The sequence below is a fragment of the Syngnathoides biaculeatus genome, chromosome 14, assembly GCF_019802595.1.
Source record: "Syngnathoides biaculeatus isolate LvHL_M chromosome 14, ASM1980259v1, whole genome shotgun sequence".
Taxonomy (NCBI): Eukaryota; Metazoa; Chordata; class Actinopteri; order Syngnathiformes; family Syngnathidae; genus Syngnathoides; species Syngnathoides biaculeatus.
Window position 1 is genome coordinate 24,882,679 of NC_084653.1, and position 27,407 is coordinate 24,910,085.

At 46.4% G+C, this 27,407-nt stretch overlaps 1 protein-coding gene and 1 long non-coding RNA gene across 2 annotated transcripts; both read left to right on the forward strand.

Annotated features, from left to right (window-relative positions):
* Positions 1-538: 538 nt before the first annotated feature.
* LOC133512227 (uncharacterized) lies at positions 539-2,545 on the forward strand. Its single transcript, XR_009798138.1, has 3 exons — positions 539-1,515; positions 2,004-2,059; positions 2,189-2,545. It is a non-coding gene; the product is annotated as an uncharacterized LOC133512227 (long non-coding RNA).
* Positions 2,546-13,950: 11,405 nt separating this feature from the next.
* On the forward strand, positions 13,951-26,786 carry sik1 (salt-inducible kinase 1). The gene is made up of 14 exons (XM_061841823.1): positions 13,951-14,252; positions 15,153-15,349; positions 15,435-15,551; positions 17,674-17,737; positions 18,871-19,032; positions 19,613-19,737; positions 19,827-19,950; positions 20,041-20,261; positions 20,726-20,875; positions 20,955-21,065; positions 21,148-21,373; positions 22,989-23,249; positions 23,352-23,541; positions 24,349-26,786. Exons 2-14 carry the CDS (start codon positions 15,194-15,196, stop codon positions 24,863-24,865), a joined length of 2,424 nt encoding a protein of 807 aa, XP_061697807.1. The 5' UTR covers positions 13,951-14,252; positions 15,153-15,193; the 3' UTR covers positions 24,866-26,786.
* The last annotated feature ends 621 nt before the right edge of the window (positions 26,787-27,407 follow it).

Genomic DNA, 27,407 nt, shown 5'->3' on the forward strand with positions numbered 1-27,407 from the left:
ACCCACCCTGCGGGCCGGTGGTGCGGACTTGATCCGTCTCGAGCGCGATCTCGACGGAAGGCTCGGCCAAGCTCGGGGTGGGGTGGGGGGTGGGGGATTGCAAAACGTGCCCCTGAGACTTTGACGCAGGTTTGCTGACATCATTGCTCCTTTGGACCGAGCCGTCTGCTCGGCGGCGGCGGAGGAGGCGGGGCCGGCCTCCCGTGACGCTCGGCGTGACGAAAGGGAGATTGAAAAGAAAAATGGGGGACGTTCAGTTTGAAAAATATATCGCTCAGCCACCCTGTCTGCAACCTATTATATTGTCAGTCTTTAAGGATAATTAGTTCCCCCGCCTCCTTTTTCATGATAGTATAATTAGGGCTGCTGATTTTAATTGCATAAAGGTATCACACTACGATAATAATATTTGACTCATAGTATGGGGTCCATACATATTATGAAAAAACCAGAGAGGGAAAGAGAAAGAATGGGGGTGGGTGACGGGAGGGAGGGGGTGGGGGAACCGCATTCAAGCTGACATCAGTGACACGGCGGTGCTACAGCGAGAGGATTTTCAAAGTTAAGAGGCAAAGTTTTGGACAGAAACAAGCTATGGAATATATAATAATATATATTTCACAAAAGCTATTCTTGTGGTTGCTGTTCAAGGCAAAAAGTACTTTGCACTGCAACTTCACAGTGCGACAGGTAGCCATTGCTCGGAGGGTTCGACGATCGTTGGGCGGGCCGGTTCTGGCGCGCTGAGCCCATCGTCGAACTATCAAACTATCGGAAGGTCCATCTTGAACTACGGCGGTGCAGTGTGGTCTCCCTCCCGCAAGCCATCGCACTGGAAGAAGCTCCAGACTCGGCAGAGTCACCACCGACTGCCTGGCCATGGCTAACGAGGACCACCTCCATCGTGAGACCAAAATCCTACCGGTGAAGCAACACAACGAACTACTCGCCCGGCGGTAGCTGCTATGTTACCAGACACCCGCACACCCGTGCCATCGGCTGTCAAATGAACCATATCAACCGCGCTTAGTTCACCATGACATTCGTAAATACCGTCAAGACATCGACGAAGAGATCCTCACCGACACGGTGTTCGCAGAACGAGCCTACCCAGACGGGCTACGTAGGCTCCACCGAACGGCGGTTGAAGTACCGGCTACAAAACGGTCATCATCCTTGGTGGCTACCCTACTCCGAGGTGGACAAAACCGAAATCGATCTTCCGCGGGACACTAGATCCAAACTATCGCAACTCCGCTGAATGTTCAATGACTATCTGGCTCGTGTCGACAATACTATCGTCAACCTCTCCCCGAAATGCGGACAGCGCCCTCACGACACGCAGCACATCTTCAACTGCGCAGCGGCTTCCACAAAGACCTGTGGAAACGCCCGAAGGAGGTGGCTGCCTTCCTGGAACTAGAACTCGACTGAACAATGCAATTGCCTGACAACAACAACAACGTCAACAACAATGTGATAGGTGAAGTCTGTTCCTGCATCAATCCATTAGAGGTACAGTAGAATGTCACCGGTCCTCTCAAATCTACAATTTCTGTCCTCCTGACTGACACTCCAAAATAAAATTTGCTACAACACAGAAAAGAGTGTGCCCAAATCTGACAAATTTCAACGATTAAAAATATCTGAAAGTACATCTTGGATCAGCAAAAATATGTCCGTTTGAAGCCTCCGGTGGCTGGAATAAATGTCAATGGGTCATCGCGGGGGGCTTTCCGAACTGCAGCGAGAGGTATTAGCCACCAGCTAGCTCGCGGGCTAATAGGCTTCCGGGGATCCTCTTAGCCGGCACAGGGGCAGTTGGGCACGTCCGTGAAGTCAAGTCCTCATTTAGGAACTTAAATAACGACACCGAGATGTTCAGTCAATTGTCAATTTGCGGGGTGACGGCGTTTCTAGTTAGCCGACTGCATGCTTCAGTAGTAGAATTAGCCTACGGGCTAGCGGTATATTAGTGTACTTCTAACACACTTTTTTTTCAGCTTCAGCTTCAAATATTGGTTGAGCTTCTGTGAAAAATGGAGTCACAAGCTGTATGGTAAGAATTATCAGTCGTGAACTAGTCAGCTATGACCTCATCCACTTGAAATGACTCAAGGGACAAATGAGACTAGCATCTTACCTGCAACCAGTCCTGAATCCTACATTCTTTTTTCATTCCTTTCAGGACTCAAACCTTCGACCCTCCTTCACAGAGGTGGATGAGTCAGTTGGATGATTGGAAGATGTCACCTCCGTCTTAGGGATGGTCATCCACGACGTCATCTATGGGCACGACCCACGGCACAAAGACAACTAAGATCTCTTCAGCAACCAGTCCTGAATTCCATATTTTGTTCATTCACAGAAGGGATTCCAACCTCCAACCCTCTTTCTATCCATGGCACATGATTTCTATGTCCTTGCCAATGTACAGAAATTCACCTTGGAGTCCAGCAATTAGCCTTACCAATTCATTTAGAATTTATTCTGACAGTTTATCACCCCACCCTGAGTGACTCATATTCTTTATCAACAGAAACGCTAACGTTCATAGATAAAGTGAAGTATGGGTGGTCTGTTTGAGAGGGGGTCGGGGCGGGGGGGGGGGGGGGGTGGAGGATTGAACCGAGATGGAAACACGAAGGCTGTTTGTTGGGCAGGTTAATGAATAACGGTAGGTGGTCCGGGTTTGCCCGGTTGGGCCGAGGAATAAAAGGAAGTACCTTGACAATCTGACACTTCATTTTACGAACAACAAAACTACTCAGACGATAACGTTTTTTTTTTTTTTTTTTTGTGATCACTTCCACAAATGAGCGAAATTAAGCATTTTTCATGACAAACCGCTCACGGGAAAGCACGTTCCGCACTTGTGGCGGGGAAATTGGAAAGCGTCTTTTACGCCGAGTTCCATCCTTAGAAGAATATAAAAAGCGACGTTACGTACATTCAAAGTACCGACAGCGGCGTTATCTTTTTGAAGAATGATAAAAGTCTCAAGTATAACTTTGTCTGGAATGCCAGTAAAAGTTTTACGTGAGCCGCAGTTTGACTCGAACAGATCATTTGCCTTTCCGTGATTTGCAATTGGGAAAAAATGTTATAATATAAGCAAATCTACGGTCGAGCAGCAGTCCAGGAATGAGTCTGTACTTTGAATCAGCACTTTAAATTGGGGGGGGGGGTATAATGAAGAAAATCTGAGCACAAATCTCTGGATTTATTGTTCCAGGACTTTTCAAATCAGTGACATTTGGGAGAGGAGAACAGTATGTGCCGGGCGGTGCGTGCGTGGGTGTATGTGCTTATTTGCACATTTTCTTGGCGCGATCGCACGAGCGCTTTCGTGTAGAAGATAACGTCAAGCGCGGACGAACACCTCGTCAAGACGTTGCGTTGAGTTGATTTATTGCAGATGATCAAAAAAAAAAAAGCAATAAAATCCCTTTTTATCGTGATCTCGTTCTGGCGCCGCGCTTACATCTCCAGATGAGTAATGTGCGCGACTCATCCCCGTGACACATGGCGAGAGCGACCTCTCGACCCCCCGGTGCCTTGCATGCCTTTTTTTGGTCCTGGCGCGTACAAGATGACCCCCCCCCCCCCACCCGCCTGCGGACTCCTCCCCGTTTTCCCGCTTTGATCCGGCGATCACGTGGCTCGAGCAGGCGGCCGCGCAGATGTCCCAAGTGGCGTCGCGGGCTTTTCGGACACCCTCCTTTAGCCAGATTAAAGACTCCTAATCCTCGCTTAGCTGTTCTTTCCTCCGTCAGACGCCTCTCTGGCAACATCGCCGGCGCCACAAACGAAAAACACGTCGCTCTGCTTCTCTCCTCGGCGAAATGTGAAAGGTGACGCCGGGCGAAAGAAGCAAAAAATAAGGTTGTTCGTGGGACTGAACAACATCACTTTGGAAGGTGATGCAAAAACCACAAAGGGGTCCTCATACAAATCAGCACTTTTTCTACGTCCAAAATCAAGACCGACGCCAATACTTCTCCCGCCGCTGAGAATGTTATCCGGGTTTAAGGTGGGCCGGCTGACCGACCATATGGACTCCGAGCAGCAGAGATCAGGAGCAGACGCTTCAACACCTGGAAAGATAAAACTCAATTCCCAACCGGACTTTTCCATTGTGAACTTTCAAGGCCATCTCGTGATTTGTCCTTGGTACCGACATGTTGCGTTGGCAGACAGTGCCACTTTTGGCGCCTCAATGCAGATTCCATGCAGCTATCATGTGGCATACGCCATTACACTACCAGCCCATTCCAGAGGTTCAAACAAACCAGCTCTTCACGCATCTCCAGGATCTAATCACGCAAAGGAAACCACTTCCCCAGAATTGTCCTAACTGCATTATACGCCCCACAATCTTGCTTTTGAAGAGAAGTGATCTTAACTTGGATTTGAACCGCTGGTCTTTTAAGTTGATAAAGACCAAAGGCCTTAGCTACATTACGAGCATAGCTGGAATGTAGAACACGCCGTCACACACGTTCTCCCTTACGGACATGCTGCTCGTCTAATACGAGGCTCGTCTCCAGAATCCCAAAACCCTGGTCAGCTTCTGACACCAGCGATGTTTGAAGTTGACTACCCCTAACGTGGGTTTTATTTGAACCCCCGGTCTTTTGCGTTGTCAAAATTTGAGGGGAAACATCAACGCCGATTTGAACCGGAGTTTATTGGGTAACCGTCAGTCTATGTCTCCGCCAAGTGTCCCATTTCAACCATCCAGTCCTACCAAGTGGGTAGCCTCGCTCCTGTTGATCTCACGTCTGAAACCACGGACGGAACAGATTTTGGAACCTTTGTCAAATGGACTGCAAAAGACTCAACTGAACTGAAAAAGTGGAGTGACGCCTGGTAGCCAGATCACATAGATCACTATAGCAACGGCACAGTTACCGGTACACTAACTCTTGCTTCCCTAGGTGGGCCCAAATCCCACATGGGTGCCACATTCCAACCATCTTTGCTTTGATCCCATTTCAACATCAAAGGAAGAGAATCCTAAACGCAAATTTGAACCCTGGTGAGAAGTACTGAAAAGGGCTAAAGGCTCTTTAGCATGGTAGCCAGATTACATACATGCAGTACTACCTTCTTCCTACTTCTTCACCTGATGAGCCTACTTCTGACATCTGCAAGATATTTGAACCGAGTTAAAAAACAGCGTTATAGTTTGTTGTTGTTTTTTTTTTTTTAGCGACCCAGTATTCACAACCACAGTGATGCCGCATTCCATCCCCCATTTTATACAGTGTACTGTATCCCAAAAGGATTACCGTAATTCCTACAGAGTGCACCTGGTTATAAGCCTCACCCAGTATATTTGTGAAGGAAATACCATTTGGTGCATACGTAGGCCGTAGCCGTGTAAAAGCCGCATGTGCCGGCATTGAAACCGACATTGAAAGACGAGATATTTACAAAGAAAGACGGTACACGGAGAGTTTAACGCTAGCGCAGCCACGCTAACACTAATGCCAGCACCGCCGCGGCAATTGCTAGCCCCGCCGCGATAACGCTAGCGTGCTAACAGGGCCGGTTAAAAAAAAAAAAACATACTGGTAAAAATAATTGAGACACGGCGGTATCACGCTAACAGGTCCAGACCGGTTAAAGTCACTTCCTCGGCACCGGTCTCACTTTTACCTTTTCCGTTCCAGTGCCCCGTTAGAAAAAAAAAAAAAAAATGCACAAATTAGCCGCATCACCGCATAAACCGCAGGGTTGAAAGCGTGTGGAAAAAGTTGCGATTTATAGGCCGGAAATTGTGGTACTATATAATTTAATCAGACAATTTTGGCAATCCTTATTTCATTGCCGCTTTCTCACACGGGCTTCAGACGTTTTCTGACTTTGTGGAGCCTCCCTGGCTGGATTTCCTTTAGACATGAGTCAATCTTTTTTTTTTTTTTTTTAACCGCATTGTGTGATGTATTAAATCCATTTTAATATAAGCAGCTCAATTTTATAAATCCCCTGTTGGGTTTAGATTGTGTGTGCGTACATGTGAGTCAGCAGTACTCTTGCCCTGCACGCCATACTGTACATATATCATATATGGTTATATATATTTATATATGTGTGTGTGTTCTGCACACTGTGAAACACATGTCGCCAACTTTTTGTTTGATTTCATAAAAAAAAAAAAAAAAAAAAAGCCGGTTGTGTTTTTAGTTCAAATTCATATAATGTGAAACGAGGTAAAAAAAAAAAAAAAAATAAAGTATCTTGGACGCAAGCAGGATTAACTCTTATCGGCATTTGACGAGCCTGCGCGTCCGCCGCCATTCCTGTGGTTCGTGCAATTTTCACCATCGCCTCCAGGGCGCCCCGCAAGCCGCGCACATCCACCCCCCCCCCCAAACCCGGGATAATAGACTGATCCAGGTTATGACGCACACGGCTTTGGTGTGCAGAGGGGCTCTTGCGCACGCAAAGCGTTCACAAAGGCTTCGTTTTTTTTTTTGTTGTTTTTTTTTTTTTTACCTTGTGTGCGGACACGGGTCGCGGGCAGGTATTTACATCACAAGATAAGAAAGTGACGCCACGCGATTGCTGTATCAGCACGCCTTGTGCTGATAGTGCGCCACAATGCATTCTTTCGCCAAATTATATATTCCGTCGATAGATGAGTTCCATATGTCACGAGCACTCAAAGTACTAACCTGTTTTTTTTTTTGTTTGTTTTTATCTTGAGGATTTTTTTACATTTCATTTGATGCCATTAAGGTGAATGGGAGGAAGAGATATTGGAAATCGATGTTAGGGGACAAAAATGGCAACGTCAGTCGAACTGGATCCAATACAAAGTTTGTTGTTCCATAGAACTGCAATACATCATGTTGAGAGCTGTTTCCAATACTTTTTGCTACTTTGGAGTCACTGACTTTCAACGTGTTGGAATTTAAAATAAAAATGTCATTTAATGTAATCCTTTTATTACCTATACAGGGATTTTAGTCATATTTGAACGTTCTTACGTATCACAGGAGTGTAAAAAATAACTTCAATTGGACTTGACTGGATAGCAAACAAAACAGTCCTTATGTTAAGGACTTTTTTTTTTTATTTTGCAGCTCCACCTCTATTCTTCTCATTTTCATTCCATTCTTAATTGTGTCATGTTGTTCACTTCTTTTTATATTTTTTACTATGACGCACATGGTTTTATTGTTCTGAATAAGACGAGAAAAAGCAAAACACCAGCATTAATGCTTACTCTTGGCCTTTTTTTTTTACAACTTTGTGGGCATTTTTGAACCCCGGGATTTTGCTTGGCTTGAGAGTATAACCAAAATATTGAGGCTCACATTGAGAGTATGATTCAAAACTGAGTCATAAATTAAAATATTTTGAAATTTTTTTGGGATATGGTCAGCACGGTGTCTCAGCTTGTAAAGTGTTGGCCTCACAGTTCTGAGGACCCGGGTTCGATCCCGACCCCGCCTGTGTGGAGTTTGCACGTTCTCCCCTGTGCCTGCGTGGCTTTTCTCCGGGCACTCCGGTTTCCTCCCACATCCCAAAAAACATGCAACATTAATTGGACGCTCTAAATTGCCCATAGGTGTGATTGTGAGTGCAGATGCTTGTCCCTATTTGCCCCCGCGATTGGCTGACGACCAGTTAAGGCTGTATCCAGCCTCCTGCCCGTTGACAGCTGGGATAGGCTCCAGCACGACCCTTGTGAGGATAAGCGGCAAAGAAAATGGATGGATGGATATTTGGGGATATGGGCGGCACGGTGGACCAGCAGTAAAGCGTTGGCCTCACAGTTCTGAGGACCTGGGTTCGATCCCGGCCCCACCTGCGTGGGGTTTGCATGTTTTCCCCGTGTCTGCGTGGGTTTTCTCCGGGCACTCCGGTTTCCTCCCACATCCCAAAAAACATGCAACATTAATTGGACACTCTAAATTGCCCATAGGTGAGATTGTGAGTGCGACTCTCTCTTTATGTGCCTTGCGATTGGCTTGCGACCAATTCAGGGTGTACCCCACCCGCCTCCTACCCGTTGACAGCTGGGATAGGCTCCACCACTTCCCGTGACCCTCGTAAGGATAAGCGGCTAAAAAAAATGGATGGATGGGATATGTGGGATTCATTTGGACAACACGGTGTTATGCACAACTGCCTCCCAGTGGGGCAGATCTGGGTTTGAGTCCCCTTTCCGACCATCTTTGGTGCGGAGCTTTCCATGAAGATTCCAAATTGTGCACAGGTTGAGAATGTGAGTGATTTATGCGCACCGCTTCTGACTCCTGTCACGGAGAATGGATGTATGGATTTCATATATATATGAGTAGATTGATCTTATGTTGAAGTGCACGTTGCAGATTGTCCTTTTCATATTTCATCATTCAGCAAAACCATTGCGGAAAGTTCGATCAAAGTCAAGAGACACCAGCAAAATAAGGAATGCAAGTCCCCTAAAGGGCAAATTTACAAAAAAAAAAAAAAAAAGGCACATGGACGCACGCTTAGCTCTCCTCACCGCGATAATTTTTTTGATGACGCACGAGCTCACGAGGGCACGTGGCGCAGGCGAGTGCCGCGGACACGGCGCTGGCGCCAATTAGCAGAGAAGAGTAGAGGCCCTTGTGTCTCGGGAACACAAAGACGGCGAACCGTCGGCCGGACAAAGATGCTTTTCACACCGCAAAAATCAAGCGAGATCAGCGACGGCCGGCGCCCAAACGATCGGGCCCTTCTGTCGGTCGGGACTCTGGCTAATTAGTGAAGCGCGACGCCAACTGCGAGTGCTTGTGAAAGATTGTACGTGTTCTGCAGAGAAAGAAACTCATCTTTGTCTTCTCGATGATGCAAACGGACTGCGAGCGTCATCCCGTCATCATCTCCTGCAGGTGTTTTGTTGGACTCAGATGTGACCCGTCCGAATGATTCACAGCTTTTAATCGAATCACTCGCGTGAGCTTTGTTCAGTATTTGTCACACCGTGCCCTTTCCAAACAAGTCAAATAGAACAAAAATACATATAAGCATACCATCGATTGAGTAATAAAAAAAATTAATACAAATAAAATCAATTCAAAGAACAGGAAATGAGAACAAATCCCGGTTCACGCAGTGCAAGAAAGATTGCAGTTAAGTGAAATGAAATCCACTTACCGGCCTTTTTTGGGTGTCTCGTCCCTTCCTGTCCGAGCGAGATGACCCGGAAGTGCTTTGACGAGAGGTCGCTTACATTTTAAAAAGTCCGACGCTTTCAGCAAAGGTTACCGACCTTTACAAAAAGGTTTACAGAGCACTGATAAAGTTTACACACTACACAGAGGTTCAGCACCTCGACTTAAAAAATTATTATTAAGAAAATATCTATATATATTTTTTATAAAAAGTACAGAATAGTCTATGTAAACAAATATGCAACAACAGAATAGCAATGTGAGCCTAAAAAAAAATTGGCTCAAAATTGTAACATTTGTACATCCATCCATCCATTCTGTTAGCCGCTTATCCTCACGAGGGTCGCAAGGAGTGGTGGAGCCTATCCCAGCTGTCAACGGGGAGGAAGCGGGGTACACCCTGAACTGGTTGCCAGCCAATCGCAGGGTACATAGAGACAAACAGCAAATCAAACTCACAATCACACCTATGGGCAATTTAAAGTGTCCAATTGATGTTGCATGTTTTTGGGATGTGGGAGGAAACCGGAGTGCCCGGAGGAAAGCCACGCAGGCACAGGGAGAACACGCAAACTCCACACGATCGAACCCGGGATCTCAGAACTTTGAGGCCAAGGCTTTACCAGCTGATCCACCGTGCCGCCTCAAGAAAATATATTTGAATAAAAAGTACCGAATAGTCTATGTAAATAAATATGCAACAATGCAATCTTGTAGAACAGCAATAGCAAATTTGAAAAAAAAAAATGGCCTCAAAATTGTAACATTACTACATGTACAGAAAAAAAAAATGCTGATGACAAATTTTTAAACTAAAAATACAGAAACGTGTGAGGAATAAAAGTTGTATAGGAGAGATAAAAGACAGAAAAATACAAAACGCAACTTAGAGACTTCCATCAGCAAATAGTCGCCATCGTGCGATGACGTCGGTAAGGAAGGCAAAGTCAAATCTATTTGAAAATGTTCTGTTCTATGTTCTGTTTTGAAAGGAAGCAAATTTTCATGACTTCTCGGCGTAATGGCGAGTTACAACAAAGTTTAAGGGTTGCTGGCATAAAGTTTAGGAGATTCGAAGCCCGCGTAAAACGTGGGGGTGCAAACCTAATTTCCATCCTGACGACAAAGTTTGATTCCACCCTGAAATATCTGCGACATTAATTCAAAACAGAATCAGTATCAATTGTCTTCAATGACCCCAAACCGACAGGAACTCTGAAAGTGAACCATACGAAAACCACTTGAGCAAAATTGTGTTGTTTTCAAAACCCGATCCCCGTTCGGGAGGGTCTGTTTCACCTCCATCCCGTTGGTTTTGCGCTCTGGCTAACTCGCAGGCCCCCGCTGACCAATCCGCTTCGTGGCGGCGCTAAAAACGTCACGTTGTTTCATTTGGTTTCCTTGTATTGTTCGGAGTTGCAGTCTTTGGTTCCTTTGAGTAATGTGTCAAGGCTACTTTTGTTTACGTTGACCTCCACCCACAATCCCCGAGGGGTCAATATCTAGTTTTTATATTGTCCCCGAGGTATCATTGTGATTTCATTGCAAATGATGTCACATGCTAATGCTAACCTCGTCATTTAGCATTTACGTTACCAACATTTTTATTTGCTGAATGTTCCAAAAGTTGGCACGGAATAAGGCAAACAAATAGTTTTTGGAGCTTTCATAAATATTGTGCGGGCGGAACAGTGGATCGGCTGTAAAGTGTTGGCCTCGCAGTTCTGAGGTCCCGGGTTCGATCCCGAGTTTTCATGTTCTCCCTGTGCCTATGTGGGTTTCCTCCGGGCACTCCAGTTTCCTCCCACATCCCAAAAACCTGCAACATTAATCATCCATCCATCCATCCATCCATTTTCTTTGCCGCTTATCCTCATGGGGGTTACAGGGAGTGCTGGAGCCTATCCCAGCTGTCAAAGGGCAGGAGGCGGGGTACACCCTGAACTGGTTGCCAGCCAATCGCATTGGGACAAACAGACGCACTCACGATCACACCTAGGGGCAATTTAGAGTGTCCAATTAATGTTACGTGTTTTTGGGATGGGAGGTAACCAGAGAGCCCGAAGAAAACCCACGCAGGCACGGGGAGAACATGGAAACTCCGCACACGGGATCGAACCCGGGTCCTCAGAACTGTGAGGCCACCCCTTTACCAGCTGATCCACTGTGCCGCCCATACCCCAAGATATCCATCCATCCATTTTCTTAGCCGCTTAACCTCATGAGGGTCGCAGGAAGTGCCGGAGCCTGCGGCATTAATTAGACACTCTAAATTGCCCATAGGTGTGATTGCGATTCCGGCTGTTTGTCTCCATGTGCCCTGCGATTGGCTAGCAACCGGTTCAGGGTGTGCCCCGCCTCCTGCCCGTTAACAGCTGGGATAGGCTCCAGCATTCCCCGCGACCCTTGTGAGGATAAGCGGCTACAAAAATGGATGCATGGATAAATATTGTGCGTGACTTACTGGACTCCATTTTTAATATGCTGTCAAGGCCAGGCTTCCGTTTAAAAAAAAAAAAAAAAAAAGATATTGTTTCTACTTCCCATTAACTGTTTTCAAATAGAGATTGTTTTATCTTCCCGTGCCGTTCTGCACGCCGCCCCGGGGGAGCCATCTTGTTTTGCCACCCCGCGTCTCGTGATCGTGACCTTGCCGGCTCCCCCCCCCCCCCCACCCGAGGGGATGTTTGGATTTGAAGTACGTCCGCAGATGTTATTGCGAAACCCCGCAGATTAGCAGATCCCCGCTCTCAATGTGCCCCTTTGTGCCCGTTTTGCATCGTCGGGCGAGCGCACGTGAGCGCCAGGAAAATTATCATAGCCGCGAGGTCGCTGGCGGAAAGCAGGACTCGCACGGCCGCGTACAAACTTTAAGCGCTCGCGGACAAGTCTGGCGAGACCCCCGTGTGACTTCTGTTCCAAAACACCTGAGCGACAGTGGCGCACGATTCCGCGACTTCAATCAATCAGCGATCAAAAAGAAAAAAAATGAACCCTACTTGACCCGTTGCCACGCTCTCCTTTTCTGCACGTCTTTGCAGAAAGAATGCGGACAGTTTGCGTCAGTCAGCACTTTAGCGCGTTCCACCCATAGCGATGTTACCGTATCTGCAGATGAAAATACGCCGACGGTGTCTGTTGATGACACACGTGAGGAATGCGGTGACACGCACGCACGCCTCTGGAATGAGGAAACGGTAGATACAGTAAATGGATCCGACCCGTTTGTAGCTTGTCGTTGCTGGACATTTAGCAGGTCTGCGTTTCTTGTCATTTTCCTCATAGCCAGCAACAACGATTCAACAAGGTACAAAACAGATCAATGGAAACAATGCAAAACTTTATTTCCAGAAGTCTCATTTTCTCATGATCACAATGTCCCATGAATGGGGAGCCATTTTTGGAAGAGGCTCACGGGCCCCTCGTGGGGTCCTCGCGGGCCACCTGCCGCCCACCGACGCCATGTTGGTGACCCTTTGCAAGCTAAATCAAGGCTAGGCAAACTTCTGGATTAATGTCACATTATCCATCCATTTCCTTTGCCGCTGATCCTCACAAGGGTCGCGGAGAGCGCTGGAGCCTATCCCAGCTGTTAACGGGCAGGAAGCGGGGCACACACGGAACTGGTTGCCAGCCAATCACAGGGCACAAATAGACAAACACCCGCACTCACAATATACCTGGGGGCAATTTAGAGTGTCCAATTCATCCATCCATCCATTTTCTTCACCACTTATCCTCACAAGGATCGTGGGGAGTGCTGGAGCCTATCCCAGCTGTCGACGGGCAGGAGGCGAGGTACACCCTGAACTGGTCGCCAGTCAATCACAGGACACATACAGACAAACAACTGCACTCACAATCACACCTATGGGCAATTTAGAGTGTCCAATTAATGTTGCATGTTTTCGCGATGTGGGAGGAAACCGGAGCGCCTGGAGAAAACCCACGCAGGCACGGGGAGAACATGCAAACTCCACACAGGCGGGTCCGGGATCGAACCCGGGCCAATGCTTTACCCGCTGCCACACCGTGCTGCCCATGTCACATTATATTTTTGAAAATTGACAAACAAGTTGTATGTGCATGTGTACAGGAATGAATAAAAGAGTTCATCGCGAGAACAACAACAAAAATCTAAGTCATTCTTATTTTTCTTTCTTTTAGGGATATTAACATCTAGTCCTACATAATACATGTTATTTTTCAAAAGTAGGATGCATCATTATAATTGTAAAATGAACATTATAGTAGCTAAATCAATTATTTCATGTGATAAATGTATAATCAAAAGAGCAATATGTATTCATCTGTTTTTAATCGGCTCAACGGGTGAATTAAAGCCACTCCTGGAATAAAGGGCATAGCAGCTAATATAATGCAACTTTTAGAATTGCCATCGTGTCGTAGAATGTGCAGAATAAGTACTTTAAAAGCGAAAGTCAAGAGAAGTGCGCTGATCGTCAGCGGCGACTTCCTCTTTCTGTCACACTCAAACATCACGTGGTGACACATCCCCACCACTGACGTCACGCCGCCCATCACCCGGCAACCACCTCCATCAGCGCCGACGTCACCGACAGGCCGAGCCGCGCCGTTGCCACGGGCGACCCGCGCGCCTCGAGCCGGCGCCCGGCCTTGCAGCGGACTCGGAGCGCGGAGCTCTGACGCGGGTGTGACGTTAATGAGGCGGCCGGCAATTTGTCACGGCGGAGTGGAGAAGGGGGGGAGGAAAAGGAAGACGAAGGGGAGGAGGAGGAGTCCGCCACCATCACTTCCCCCCCCCCCCGCCCCCCCTTACACACACTCACCGACGCTCGCGTCCACTTTTGCGAGCGCCGAGGAAGCGACGACACTTGGCCACATTCCGGCGGAAAGCACCGCGGCGCACGGCGGCAGCACAGCCCCAGCACAGCCCCCTTGGGTCAGCCCGCCCGACTCACCTCACACGGGCGCGGAGGCGACGCTTCTCCGGCTCCTCTCGTATTCTTTCCTTTCCGGCCCCAAACGTCGCTACGAAATTGTAATGCCATTTTGTTAGCTTTCTTCGTTCGAGAAGAACCCCCGGGAGAAGATTTATGTGCGCTTTGTAAGGTAAGACTCGTTTATTAAATATGACCGCGTGCTATCATGCTAACTGGTCTCAAAGCTAGCTCGCCTCCAAATCGCTTTAAATACAATTTCCTGTATTATATTTGATTTTCGCTATTCGGGCTACGACGACCAAAAAACACATTACATCACTTAACAGTTCAGTTATTCAACACAAACGGGAACTACGTACAAGTAAAATGTTTTACTTTAAATTTGAGCAGAATTATGTTTTCTATTTAGGTGCAGGAGTCGGTGGGGAGGCTACCATTACGGCTCTTTTGGCCAAATTATCCCAACAACAACAACAAAAAAGATCACAAATGCACTTTTTCCCCCAAACTAAATGGATTAACAACAATATTAGTACTATCTCTCTTGCACTACACCATTTTTTTAAAGCGTACCTTGTTTTTACATGTCTATGTCCTCTTTTCCACTTTTTTTTTTTTAATTGTGTAAAGCATATTGGGTTACAAGGTGTTATATAAATACATTTGCCTCGCCTTTTATAATGGTGTGATAAGAAAAGCTCAAGGTAGCTCTTTTGCAAAGGAGTGTACATTATAGCTACTATTTTGTTTGATTGAAATACGATGTGTTTATATAAGCAATTTCTGGGGTAAATATTGTGTCTTGAATAGTCACAGTGTGACATGTCCCTGTTAAAAATTTTCTATAGAATATTTTTATAGAACTTTAGGACCCAAGTCCTATAGAACAAGTTGTTCTGTATAAATTCTATAGAATTTCTATAGAAAATTTCAAGCAGTGGTTTTCTTGGGCTATATTGTAATAGAGCAAGTTCATCCATTTTTGTTCCGGTTTGTTATGCCATTGAGCGTCCGAACAATAGATGACCTGAGAACGTTTATTGACGTCCGCATAACATCTCATTTGTAGGTCGCCAGCCTCGTCCCGTTCCCCGCCTGCTTCGGTGCACCATGGTGATCATGTCGGACCACAACCGGGGGCCCCAGCCCGGCCCGGGGCCCCAGGGGAGGCCCCTGCAGGTGGGCTTCTACGAGATCATCCGCACGCTGGGCAAAGGCAACTTTGCCGTGGTGAAACTGGCAAAGCATAAAGTCACAAAAACACAGGTTCGGGATTATTCTCCTTGTGCATCCATTTGTTATTATTTTGAGGGGGAAAAATCCTAATTTAACTGTGAACGATTTCGATCAGGTGGCCATAAAGATTATTGACAAGACCCGACTGAACCCGTCCAACCTGGAAAAAATCTACAGGGAAGTGCAGATTATGAAGCTGCTCAACCATCCTCACATCATCAAACTCTATCAGGTATGCGTTTGAATTTTCACCCTGTGTGGGGGTGTGCGCGGTGGCTGTTTTACCACATTTACCGGTATTTTCCCCCTTACAAGAAATTCCGCAGGAAGTGGTTTCGTGTTCACTGGCCAAGTGAGAGCTCACGTAGCAGCGCAACAATTGCGTCCCTCAAATGTTTATTTTACGCAGTCATCTAATCCTCGTACGAGGGTCACTTTGGTTGACCGCGCTTAGCGTTAAATCGAATTAGCGTCCTCGGCAACGGCGTGCGGCGTGTCTGTGCGTCACGTGAAGGCCTTCCCTCGCTAATTAAATTGTGGAATTAAAAAAGGAAGAGAATCCTCTCAGCTGGCTTCGCGTGACACGCGCCTGGCAAGCGCAAACAACACGCCATCTTGTAAACAAACTTTCTTTGTTTTTTCCCTTTCTGCCTTTTGTTCCAGTCTCCTTTGTTTCCGGCCACCTCATTTGGCGGATTATTAGTCAAAGTTCCGGTTGTATGCGGCTCAACAATGCCTCGCTCGGTAAAAATTTGACAGATTGACGATTATTTGTGTTATTTTGTTGTCCTGGACTGGCCGAGGAAGCCTACTCTGTCGTTTTGCGGCAACGTGGCATCGTGGTGTAGAAATGGACGCTAAAGTGGACGTATGACCAGAGCAATGTGATTTTTTTTATTTTTTTTTTCTCAAGGCGATCAGTCAAAAAATTTAATGAGAGTTAAGAAAAAAAAAAGGGTTAATGGTAATTTCTAAATCAATCGGTGAGTGTTTTATAAATTTTCAGGCAAATATAAAGATCAGGCTTTTTTTTTGGCCTTCTTCTTAGTCTTTGTTGTTGGTGGCAGTTACTCCTACTGCTAAGTTCTTCCTGTACTTTATTCTTTTAAAAAATAGAGCCTTTTTTTAAAAGAATAAAGTACAATTATTATATAAAGTACAATTAAAAATATTCCCACTTCTTGAAACGCAATGACTTTGTTCTCATAACCTTTCAAAATTTCTCATACTTTTGTTCCGATAACATTTTTAAGATTTTTTTTGGGCCACATTACAACTTTTTCTTATCATTGCAAATGTTTATTTTTTTTTTTTTTTAGTTTTTTTTAGCCAATTAACTAACAAATTTGAAGTCACGTTACAAGGGCGCAGTACATTTTTTTTCTCATGAATTAAGAGATTAAATCTTGTCATGTTACACATTTTTCATGTAATTTTATTGTAAAATGAACAACTCTTGAGGACCTTTTTTTGCGGCTTTTTAACAGCATTTAGTATTCTGCGTTTGAACTACGTTAAAGGGGTTTCTTTCTCTTTTGCCGTCATATTGCGTGGACAGTAATCCTGGTAATTTTGCGGTAATCCCGCTAACAAACAGACGTGCTCCTTGTCGGCAGTAATTCCCAACAATTACATAAGCTGCGCAGCTGTAGCCGTCATTGGTTTCACACGTACTTCGCTCGGTCTGAAGGGAAAATCTTGTTTCACGGCTTTATTCATAACGTGGACAATGAGTCAGCATTCCTAACGGGGTCCGGTCTGATCTGATACGCACGCCTCGTGTTATGATTTTGTTTCCTCGCCGAGTCGCACGTCACTGTCGAGCGAATGTCCCTTTGACCTTGCGTTAGCCTTTGACCTTGCGCCGCGGGCGTCGTGCCCGAGGGCCCTCGTCGACGTGCTCTAGCGCCGTGACGTCAGCTGGGGCTCCACGAGCGCTGGTCTGTGTCACCGATTTAAGAAATCTGTCGCCGCACGCAGGCGGCGGCAAAGTATCAGACACCGGAATTTACAGTCGGTGCAAATTTTTCAAATCGGCCAATTTTGGGCAGGGCCCTCGAGAGATTTCTGGATACACACAACCTTTCTTCAAGTATCTGGAACGATCCGGAAGGACGTCTAACCGGGGCTTGTGTTGTCAGCTGGCTGGCGAACACGTTGCCGGGCCATGTGAGCGGCCCTCTGAAACCGCATCCAGTGTTTTCTTGAAAGTCAGACCACACAAAAGACGCCACTGTTTTTCTTCCATTTATTCTAAAGAATGCCTGAGAAATTTTGTTGACTGATTCGAATTTTGCCTCGTCATTCCATTCATGGCGCGTTTCATTCAATATTCCTTTCTCTTGTCTCCGTAGGTCATGGAGACCAAAGACATGTTGTACATCGTAACAGAATATGCAAAGAACGGGGAGATGTTCGGTGAGTTCTTGAATTGTTTTTCCGCGAATCTTGATTAGCGGGCAGTTGCTATAGGAGCTAAAATACTTCCTGAGGCACCAAACTAGTTGAGACAGGCTAAAGAACGCGTTGTGACTCCCATTTGGCCTCAGTTGCTTGGAGACACAAAAGTACTCAGCAAATGTCTCACACGGGGGAATACATTACATACAGATCAATGAATTAGTTGTGCTGGTCATTCCAAATTGCATGACCTATGGGAGAGAGGCATTCACACTTTCATTATTACTTGGTAATCTGTTTGCGCAGCTCTATTTTTAACAAAAATCTCTTAACAGTGCTTGCCTGGTAGCTCAATCCCGGCCAAAAACAACAAAGTTAGTCTGGGGCAGGCGAACTTTTGTTGCAAAATATAGTACAGTGATGCCTCGGTTCTCAACCCCAATCCGTTCCAGAAAACAGTTCGAAAAGTGAATTGTTTGAAAACCAAATCGATGTTTCCCATTACAATGAATGGAAAAGGATATAATGCGTTCCAAGCCTAAAAAATTAGGCTTTTTAAAACATTTTTAGCGTTGCCTGATAATAAACTGCATAGTAGAAATATATGTCTAGTTTAAATACTTCATATAATAAAATTATTTAAAAAATATATTGATTTTGTTTTTGCTTAAAATGTATGCTGGATTAGTACAGTACGCTACACTGGGAGTGCATTGCTGTATCTGTAGCGACTCGGCCCCCAGCCTTGTAAAAAAAATTTATTAACAAAAGTGCAGAATAACTTATCCAAACATTACTAGGGGGGGTGGGGGGGCATTTCTTTGTAGGCATGATTGAGGGTTAATACAAGATGACGGGAATGAGATGAGAAGAAAAACAACAGTTACTACCGGGACACGTCTGTGTACAGAGGCTGCGTTATACAGAATAATAAAAAGAATAGAAAAGAATAACAAAAGTTGTTATTTCCGGGGCTTTTTCGGCAGTGTGGGAATTCACAACAAAGCGCGTCGCAATATGTTATTTTTGATTTTTGTCGGGGGCGTTCGAGTACAGATTTTGGTTCAAAAACAGAAGCAAAAAAAAATCTCAACATTTTTCGTTCATGACACCATTTTTAAATAATAAAAACATCTTTGCATCACCTCCAGATCACCTGACCTCAAACGGCCGCATGAGCGAAGCCGAGGCCCGGAAGAAATTCTGGCAGATCCTCACGGCAGTTGACTACTGCCACCGGCACCACATCGTCCACCGTGACCTCAAAACCGAGAACCTGCTGCTGGACGCCAACATGAACATCAAACTGGCCGGTACGTCCCCTATGACCCTTTGTTGCTCCAGTTTTTCCTCTTTCAAATTCCTTCATGCTTGGCGTGCCGTGAAGAGAATGTTAAATTATCGCACTGTCTCCGGGTTAATTAGGTGTGATAACACTACGTACGCTTAACACACGCAAGAGAGAACGCATAGTTCTAGTCCCTGGCTGGTGATGTAATCTGGTCCACAAACACGCCGAACCCGAGTTCAGTGACCCTGGAATGAAGAAAGGGTTTTGTACTCCCAACTGTTCCCACAAAGTCGTCCAAACTGTCTTGCTAAGGTGAATAATTAAACCTCAGGGAGAAATAAGTCAACTCCTGATTCATTAACTAACCGAATAAAGTCTGCTTTTGTAGCATATTGTATCTCTCCCCCCCCCCCCCAAAAGAAGATTTGGAATGGCGAGGAAATAGATCCATAAATTAATAGGTTTGAATTACTCTCTTTGAACTGTTCAAATTCAACTGACCTGAAGCAAATACATATAATAACTGCACAAGTGTTTCTTTATTGGAAGGCAGAGTACAGTAATTACGGTTAAATAATGGATGTTTTTGTGTGTGTTTGCAGACTTTGGATTCGGGAACTTCTACAACGGCGGGGAGCCGCTGTCGACGTGGTGTGGCAGCCCCCCGTATGCGGCCCCCGAAGTCTTTGAGGGCAAAGAATATGAAGGCCCTCAACTGGACATTTGGGTAAATTTTGCTTTCGGAAAAAGAAATCATAGAAAGAATCCAACTACAATTTGTTCGAATATTTCTTACTGTGTATTTCCTCCTCGCAGAGCCTCGGTGTGGTGCTTTACGTGCTCGTATGTGGCTCCCTTCCCTTCGACGGTCCCAGCCTTCCTGCGCTCAAGCAAAGAGTCACCGAGGGACGCTTCAGAATCCCCTTCTTCATGTCCCAAGGTAGCTTTTCATTGCTATTACAGTGTAATTACTGCTAATCACTTCTAGTCATTTAAAAAAAAAAAAAAAAACCTCAAACGATTCCTCCAGACTGTGAAAACCTCATCCGCAAAATGTTGGTGGTGGACCCCGCAAAGAGGATCAGCGTGGCCCAGATCAAGCAGCACCGGTGGATGCTGGCGGACCCCCTGGCCGCCCACCAAACCCTCAGCCACTCCCTGACCGATTACAACTCCAACCTCGGGGACTACAGCGAACCTGTGCTGGGGATCATGAACACCCTGGGGATTGACCGCCAGAGGACAATTGAGGTGAGCAAATCAAATCTAGTTTAAGGGGCAATATTAGATTTAAATTATTATAGTACATATAATGCATATTTTTGTGCATCCAAAGATTAGACTCATAAAATACACAAAACACGAACTGTGCCCTGCGATTGGCTGGCAACCAGTTCAGGGCCCTGCCCGTTGACAGCTGGGATAGGCACTCAACCGGGACCCTCGTGAGGATAAGCAGCGAAGAAAATGGACGGATGAATTCTAAATAAATAAATGCATCCACTCCTCCCCTCATCTACAGTGGACACCATATCGTCATCATAATTCATTCATCATGCCTGTCATATGGAGTTAAAATAGACTGAAAAATGATTCTTGCAGCCATAAAATGCTTGCACGGTTGATGATTGATTTTAAAGTTCATTATGGCGTTGGCTCAAAGGTTTAAACCAGCCAAAGACGAGGCTAACACAATGTCCCTGTTTTGTCTCCAGTCTTTACAGAGCAGCAGCTACAATCACTTTTCCGCCATCTACTACCTGCTCCTGGAGAGGGTCAAAGAGCACCGCAACCAGCAGCTGAGCCGTCAGTGCGGAAGCTGGAACCAAAGGCAGAGGAGCGTTTCGGACACCACCGGAGCAGAGGTGAAGCTTGTCCCTCCTGCTCCGGCGAGAAACGGTTGAATCTCGTCCGGGCGACTGACGAAGAGCCTCTGATTTGCAGCAAGTCATCATGAAGGCGGACGGTTTCAGAACGGCGGCGTTCTCCATTCCGACCAAAAACGTTCCCGCGGTCTACTCGGAGATGGAGTGTGATCAAGGTGGACTGTTCCAGGTAAAAAAAAAAAAAAAGGGCGCCATTCGTAATCATCATCGACTTGCCGATTGTGTGGCTAAACTGCATCGATCTTCTCCAGCGCGTGGTCTTCCCCGTGGAGGCCAGCTTCAGCAGGCTGCTGTGGAATCGCTCCATTTCGCCCAACAGCCTGCTGGAGACGAGCATCAGCGAGGAGGTGCGGCCCCGCGACCTGGAGGAAGAGGAGGCGGCGCAAAGCTTGGGTCCGCTGCTGCCGCCCGCCACCACCTCGCGCCGGCACACTCTGGCCGAAGTTTCCGCCCGGTTTCACCAGTGCAACCCTCCGTGTAAGTAGGAGTCCAACAATTACGCCTGTTCACGTCACAGGAAAAGATGTAATCATAACAGATCGTGCATCCATTTAATTTAATACATCCAAGTCAAAATGAATGGGAATGAATGGTAATTCCCGGCCGACAGAGCGCACCTGTTTATAAGCCTCACCCAGTACATTTGTAAAGGAAATACCATTTAGTACACACGTAAGCCGCACCCGTGCAAAAGCCGCAAGTGCCCACATTGAAACACGAGATATTTACAAAGACGGTAAACAGAAAGCGTTTAACATTTTAATACCTTAGCTTAGCTTAATATAGTAACAACACTGTAGAACGAACGGGGCCGGTTAAAAAAAGCATACCTAAATCGCTGAGGCGCAGCGGTAATGCAGCAGCAGCTGCTAGTGCGGCGCTAACTGCTCTAGCCGCTAGTGTGGCGCTAACTGCTAGGCGGCGCTAACCGCTAGCAATGCACGCGTACACAAAAAGCTACATAACTGTGTTAATGCACACACCGTTGAGTTTGTGACTGACACGCAGATAATGTGTGGGAACAAAAGAGGGGTGGGGCGCTAGCGCGGCGCTAACCGCTAAAAACATACCGGCAAAAGTCACTTCCTCGACACATATATTCCACCGGTCACACTCTTACCCTTTCCGCTCGAGTGCCCCCTTGCGCCCGTTAGAAAAAAATGCACAAATCAGCCGCATAAGCCGCCAGGTTGAAAACGTGTGAAAAAAGTCGCAGCTTATAGGACGTAAATTACGGTGAGCAATTCGATTCTGAAAGTAAATAAAATATGATAGAATATAATACATCGTTGTGAAAAATGTGCAAAAGGTAAAAATCTGTGCAGAAGTGCAGAAGGATAAACAGTGTGCAAGAAATGGCAAATATCAAGTCATATTTAAACAGTCAAATAAGGCTCTGGAATCAAATCGTAGATTTAAAAAAAAAAAAAAAGGCAGTGATGTCATGGAATTGCTGGAGATGGATATTTTTATCTACCCCTTCGGAGTTTTTTTCTTTTGGTATTTTGATTGAGGAAGCGCATTCTTACAGGAATCACTGATGAGGGACAGCCCAATGACTGAGTGAGGAGTGCCAATGACGGCGCTCTACCGTCAAAAGGGATATAAATAGAAACAATACAGTCGAGCAGGGGTGTCAAACTCATTTTTTGTCGCGGGCCACTTTGTAGTTCTGTAGTTCCCCTCAGAGGGCTGTGATGACTGAAACCATGAAAATGTTTCGCCTCATCATATTTACACGTGAAACATGTGAGCTAGTTTTGGAATCAAGGTTAATGACCTTTTAAAATATCGCTGATGCTTGGGTACACAATAATGCTCGCAATATCTCACCACTATCATTTATGCTATGACAATTTGATATTTAGGTACAGATTTGAACAAAAATCATGGAAGTTCATACTTGTGAGTTGCCTTTGCGGGCCACATAAAATCATGCGGCGGGCCGGGTCTGTCCCCCCGGGGCCTCGAGTTTGACACCCGCCCAATAGAGGAATACGTGCAGACTGCGTTCACTTTTGAAATATTAAGTCGTCATCCACTCCGCATTTTGACCAATTTTTCCGTTCTCATTTTCGCTCCCCCTTTGCAGGTATCGTCGTGAGTCCCTCGGACGGGGCCTCTTCCGACAGCTGCCTCAAGTCGTCCGCCAGCCCCGCCGCCGCTCCGCAGGCCCCCACGGGCGGCGACGACGTGTCGACGCCTCCGGCCTGCGGGGCCAAAGCGGGGGCCCTGCTGCCGGCTGGCGCCCCCCTGGCGTTCTCCTCTCACCTCCTGCCCCAGATCCAGGGGAGCCTTCCTCTAGCCAGCTTCCAAGAGGGGCGCAGGGCCTCGGACACCTCCCTGACACAAGGTGCCATAACAGAACATTCAAATGGGTGGGGGGGGGGGGGGGGTACACGTTGTCGGATCACAAGGCGGTATTGTGCAACACGATTCCCATGCCTCTCCGCAGGCCTCAAAGCGTTCCGGCAGCAGCTGAGGAAAAACACTCGCACCAAAGGGCTCCTGGGATTGAACAAGATCAAAGGTCTGACGAGGCCAGGCGCGTCGCCCCCGGCCTCCAACCGGGGCAGCCGCGGATCCCTGGGCCCCGCCCTCTCTGAGCACCGCAGCATGCTGGAGGAGGTCCTGCACCAGCAACGGTGAGACGCACACAAAAACATCATCACATTTTCCATTTAAATGCTAAATATCCACAGACCGCGTCTAAAAGTTTCCGTTAGTTTTGGGACTATAAACTGTCAAGACCCATAAAAAAGGACCACCTATAAACCTGGTAAGACTTTGAACTGCATTTAAAGTGTGAAACGCTGCAATGAAAACCGCCAAATAAACCTTGATTCACTTTACAGTTAAAAAACTGAAATCTTTATTGATTATACAGTAACAAAAAAACTATTATTTGAACATTTTTAGCTTTCATACAAGTATGTATAAAAGTAACTTTCGACCCATTCATGGGCTGGGTGGCAATTTTTTTTTTTTTTTTGCCTTATTGAGATAAGTCTCCTAAGAGGCCACAATCTAGGAAATTACATTTCTTTTTCATTTATGCTTAATTTATATGATAACTTTACTAATTTATAATCTCATCCCAAAAATGGGACGAGAAGGTACTTGGGTTTTTTTAGTAGATCGTCGCAAAATCCAGAATCAGATTAAAACACTTAAATATTTTGATCTACAGAAGGATATGATGTCCCAAAAATGGGACGCTGCCCACGAATAGGTTATTACTAACTTTGTCAACAATTTATTTATTTATTTTTTTTTTTTTTACACCATTTTACAATACGATAAGAGATGACAAAATTTAGAGCATTGGATATAAAAATTATTGAACCCTGCCGCAATACTGATTCTATTTTCGACTCTCCTCTGACTCAACTTTCAGTCGCATCAAATCAAAAGTCTCAAAGGGACTTTTTTCTTTTCCTTCTTCCCATCAGGATGCTCCAAATCCAGCACCAGCCGCACCAACCTCAGGTCCAGAATGCTCCGACGGGCCCCACCCACAATCCTTTGCTGTTCCTGCCCCGGCGGCAGTCGTCCTCCCCTCCCCCCGCCTCAGTATTTGCCGCCTCCCCTTTATTCGAGGCGCCCTCCTCCCTCCTCCAGAACGCGCCTCAGCACGCCCTGGCGCCTCCCCAGCCGCTGGGCCTCCCCCGCGGCCGCTGGCAGCACGGCCGCGAGACCGCCCCCGCCTCTTTGTCTCCCGTGGCGTCCGCCGCTTACCTCCTGGAGGCCCGTCTGCACATCAGCCCGCACGCCCAGCACCACCACCACCACCACCGGAACGCCCGCCACCACCACCACACGGGCGTGCAGCGACCGCTGGGCGCCGCGGATTTCGCCGGCGAGCCCGCCGCCTGGGCCGTGGCCTCGGCATCAGTCGCCGCGCCCGACGCGCAGGAGCTGGTTCTGACGGGTCAGACGCCGCTGAGCAACTGCGTGATGGTCAAGTAGAAAGACTTGAATGAAGCAAAGTACTCAGTGCGTACACGCTTTAGTTGTCGTATAAGCTAAAATAGCAATAACCAAACAAGGTGGCACGAGAAGCAATAGGAGACGAAAACGGGAAGACGCGCGACCTGAGCGAGGACCAAAACATTTCACTTCTTCACAATACGCGTCCCAATTTGTTCGCCTTTTTTTTCCCCTCCCCAAAGACATTTAATATGCTGGATGAAACTGTGATTTTATTTTGTTTTTCTTGAATATAATAAGCTGTTTAGCTGCAGACCACGCCCACCGCACCCCCTCAGAACACTTCCAACGTCACCCAACAATGAAGGAAAATAGTTCATTTTTCCTAAGACCAAGCACAACACATTTGGTACCTCGCATCCGGTCCGTCCCCTCCATCCTCAACAATGCACCGTGCGGACCTAAAAATCGACATCCCGTACTGTGTGGGCCCGGTTAGATTGAAACCCAACCGCCGGATGGAATATGCAAATGGAAGGGACGAAAGAGGTCTTCGATTTCGCCCTGGGGAGAGACTCCAAAATCCGTTCCTAGTCGGCCTTACCGGTGTCCCCCCTTTTTTTTGGAGTTTCTCAAATTTGTTTGGAGGAACCGATGGCAATACCAACACAAAGATGAATACTTAAGTTTCTTCAAAGGTGCAGCATTGTCCTGATTTTTACAGTATGAGGAGGATCTCGTTTGAAGTCAGCAAAGGGCGCGCACCAGTCCTCAAGGTGTCGCTGGGTCACACTCCGGGTCGCGCAGCCCCTCGGAAGGAGGATGATATCAACAAAATAATAAATCTAACAGGCCCTTTTTATCTTCACCTAGCGCACCAAACAAAAGTCCACCGAAGAACTTGATTCCTTTCATTTTTCCGTCCCTCTTCCGACGCTCGTTGCCCTTTGTTAGGAAAAAGTTAGCAATAATACAGCACTGAGGGGAAAAAAAAAAAAACAAATGGAGGAAAAAGAACACAGGAAGTTGATTCTGCTCGACTGGGACGCTAAGCAGGAGTTCAGGACGATGATGATGATGATAACCGTCTCGTGAAGGAAATTCACACCATCCCAAGACTGCGGGAACAGTGCAATAGCTTAACGCGACATAGGATGGTGACAAATGCGCAGGTACGAGTCGTGTAACATAGTAAGTCAAATGACTGATTTTTATTGTTATTTCTTTTTTTTTTTTTTTTGCTACCAAAGAGCCGACTAGAATCCGCGATAAAACACAACACTACTGAGTCGTCCACACGTAGTAGCGCGTCGCTCGGACTGCCACCGAATCCTAATGCTGCTCGATGGAGAATCTCTTCTGCCGGTACTGTCACAATCTTAGCAATATACTGTATACTGTACCCAGCAAAAATATGTAGAAGTGAGTGAATCAATATTTAAAAATGAGAAAGAAAAAAAAAATAAGCTGTGTAAGATCCTTTTGTGTCCGTTTCCACTTCCGTGTCGGAAAAAGAAACATGGCAGTGTTGACGTCGCGGGTTGTTTTGCACTCCCCCCCCCCCCCCCCCCCCCCCGACACGTGTGCCTTTTGATACGAACAAACGTGCAATGTTTCGGCTCCTCGGCGACTTTGCCGCGGAAGCAAAAGCGGCGTCGCACATTATTTCCTGTTGCCGAAAACGGGCACGAGCGGGATCTGTTTTGTGCAAAAAAAAAAAAAAAAAAAAACGGCGGTCCCGAGTGACTCAAAACACTAAGAACTCTTGATCCGACGTGACCATTATTATTTTTTTTTTTTTTTTGGTTTTGATAACGATTTTGGATATCAAGAAGTATTTCATGTTTATCTTCCTGATTTGTTACTTGACTTCTACTTGTGTGTGTGTGTTGAAAGATGTGAGAATGAAGAAAAATTATTTATGTGGCTATTTATTTGAATAAAGTTCACTTGCAAAATGGCCTGCGGTTGCAATTTATTCATCACATACACCCTTGTGGGATCAGCTGGTATAGCGTTAGCCCCACAGTTCCGAGGTCCCGGGTTCGATCCCGTGTGGAGCTTGCATGTTCTCCCCTTGTGCCTGTGTGGGTTTTTCTCCGGGCACTCCGGTTTCCTCCCACATCGCAAAAACATGCAACATAAATCGGACACTCTAAATTGCCCGTAGGTGTGATTCTGAGTTCACCTGTTTGTCTCAACATGCCCCGCGATTGGCTGGGAACCAGTTTAGGGTGTACCCCGCTTCCTGCCCGTTGACAGCTGGGATAGGCTCCAATGCTCCTGTGACCCTCGTGAGGATAAGCAGGTAAGAAAATGGATGTACTTAATGTTACAATTGTGAGCCAATTTTTTTTGAGCTCACATTGCTATTCTATTGTTGCATATTTGTTTACATAGACTATTCTGTACTTTTTACAAAACCGTATTTTCTTAATAATAATTTTTTAAGTCTAGGTGCTGAACCTCTGTGTAGTGTGCAAACTTTATCGGTGTGTGGCCTGTGATTGGGTGGCGACCAGTTCAGGGTGTAGCCCGCCTCCTGCCCGCTGACACCTGGGATAGGCTCCAGCACTCCTGC

Excerpts from the sequence above, each read along its gene's own strand:
- sik1 (XM_061841823.1), top strand. The coding sequence starts at position 15,194 with ATGGTGATCATGTCGGACCACAACCGGGGGCCCCAGCCCGGCCCGGGG. Across the intron at positions 19,738-19,826 it reads GCCCTCAACTGGACATTTGG|AGCCTCGGTGTGGTGCTTTA; the intron begins GTAAATTTTGCT and ends TCCTCCTCGCAG. Across the intron at positions 23,250-23,351 it reads GGACACCTCCCTGACACAAG|GCCTCAAAGCGTTCCGGCAG; the intron begins GTGCCATAACAG and ends GCCTCTCCGCAG.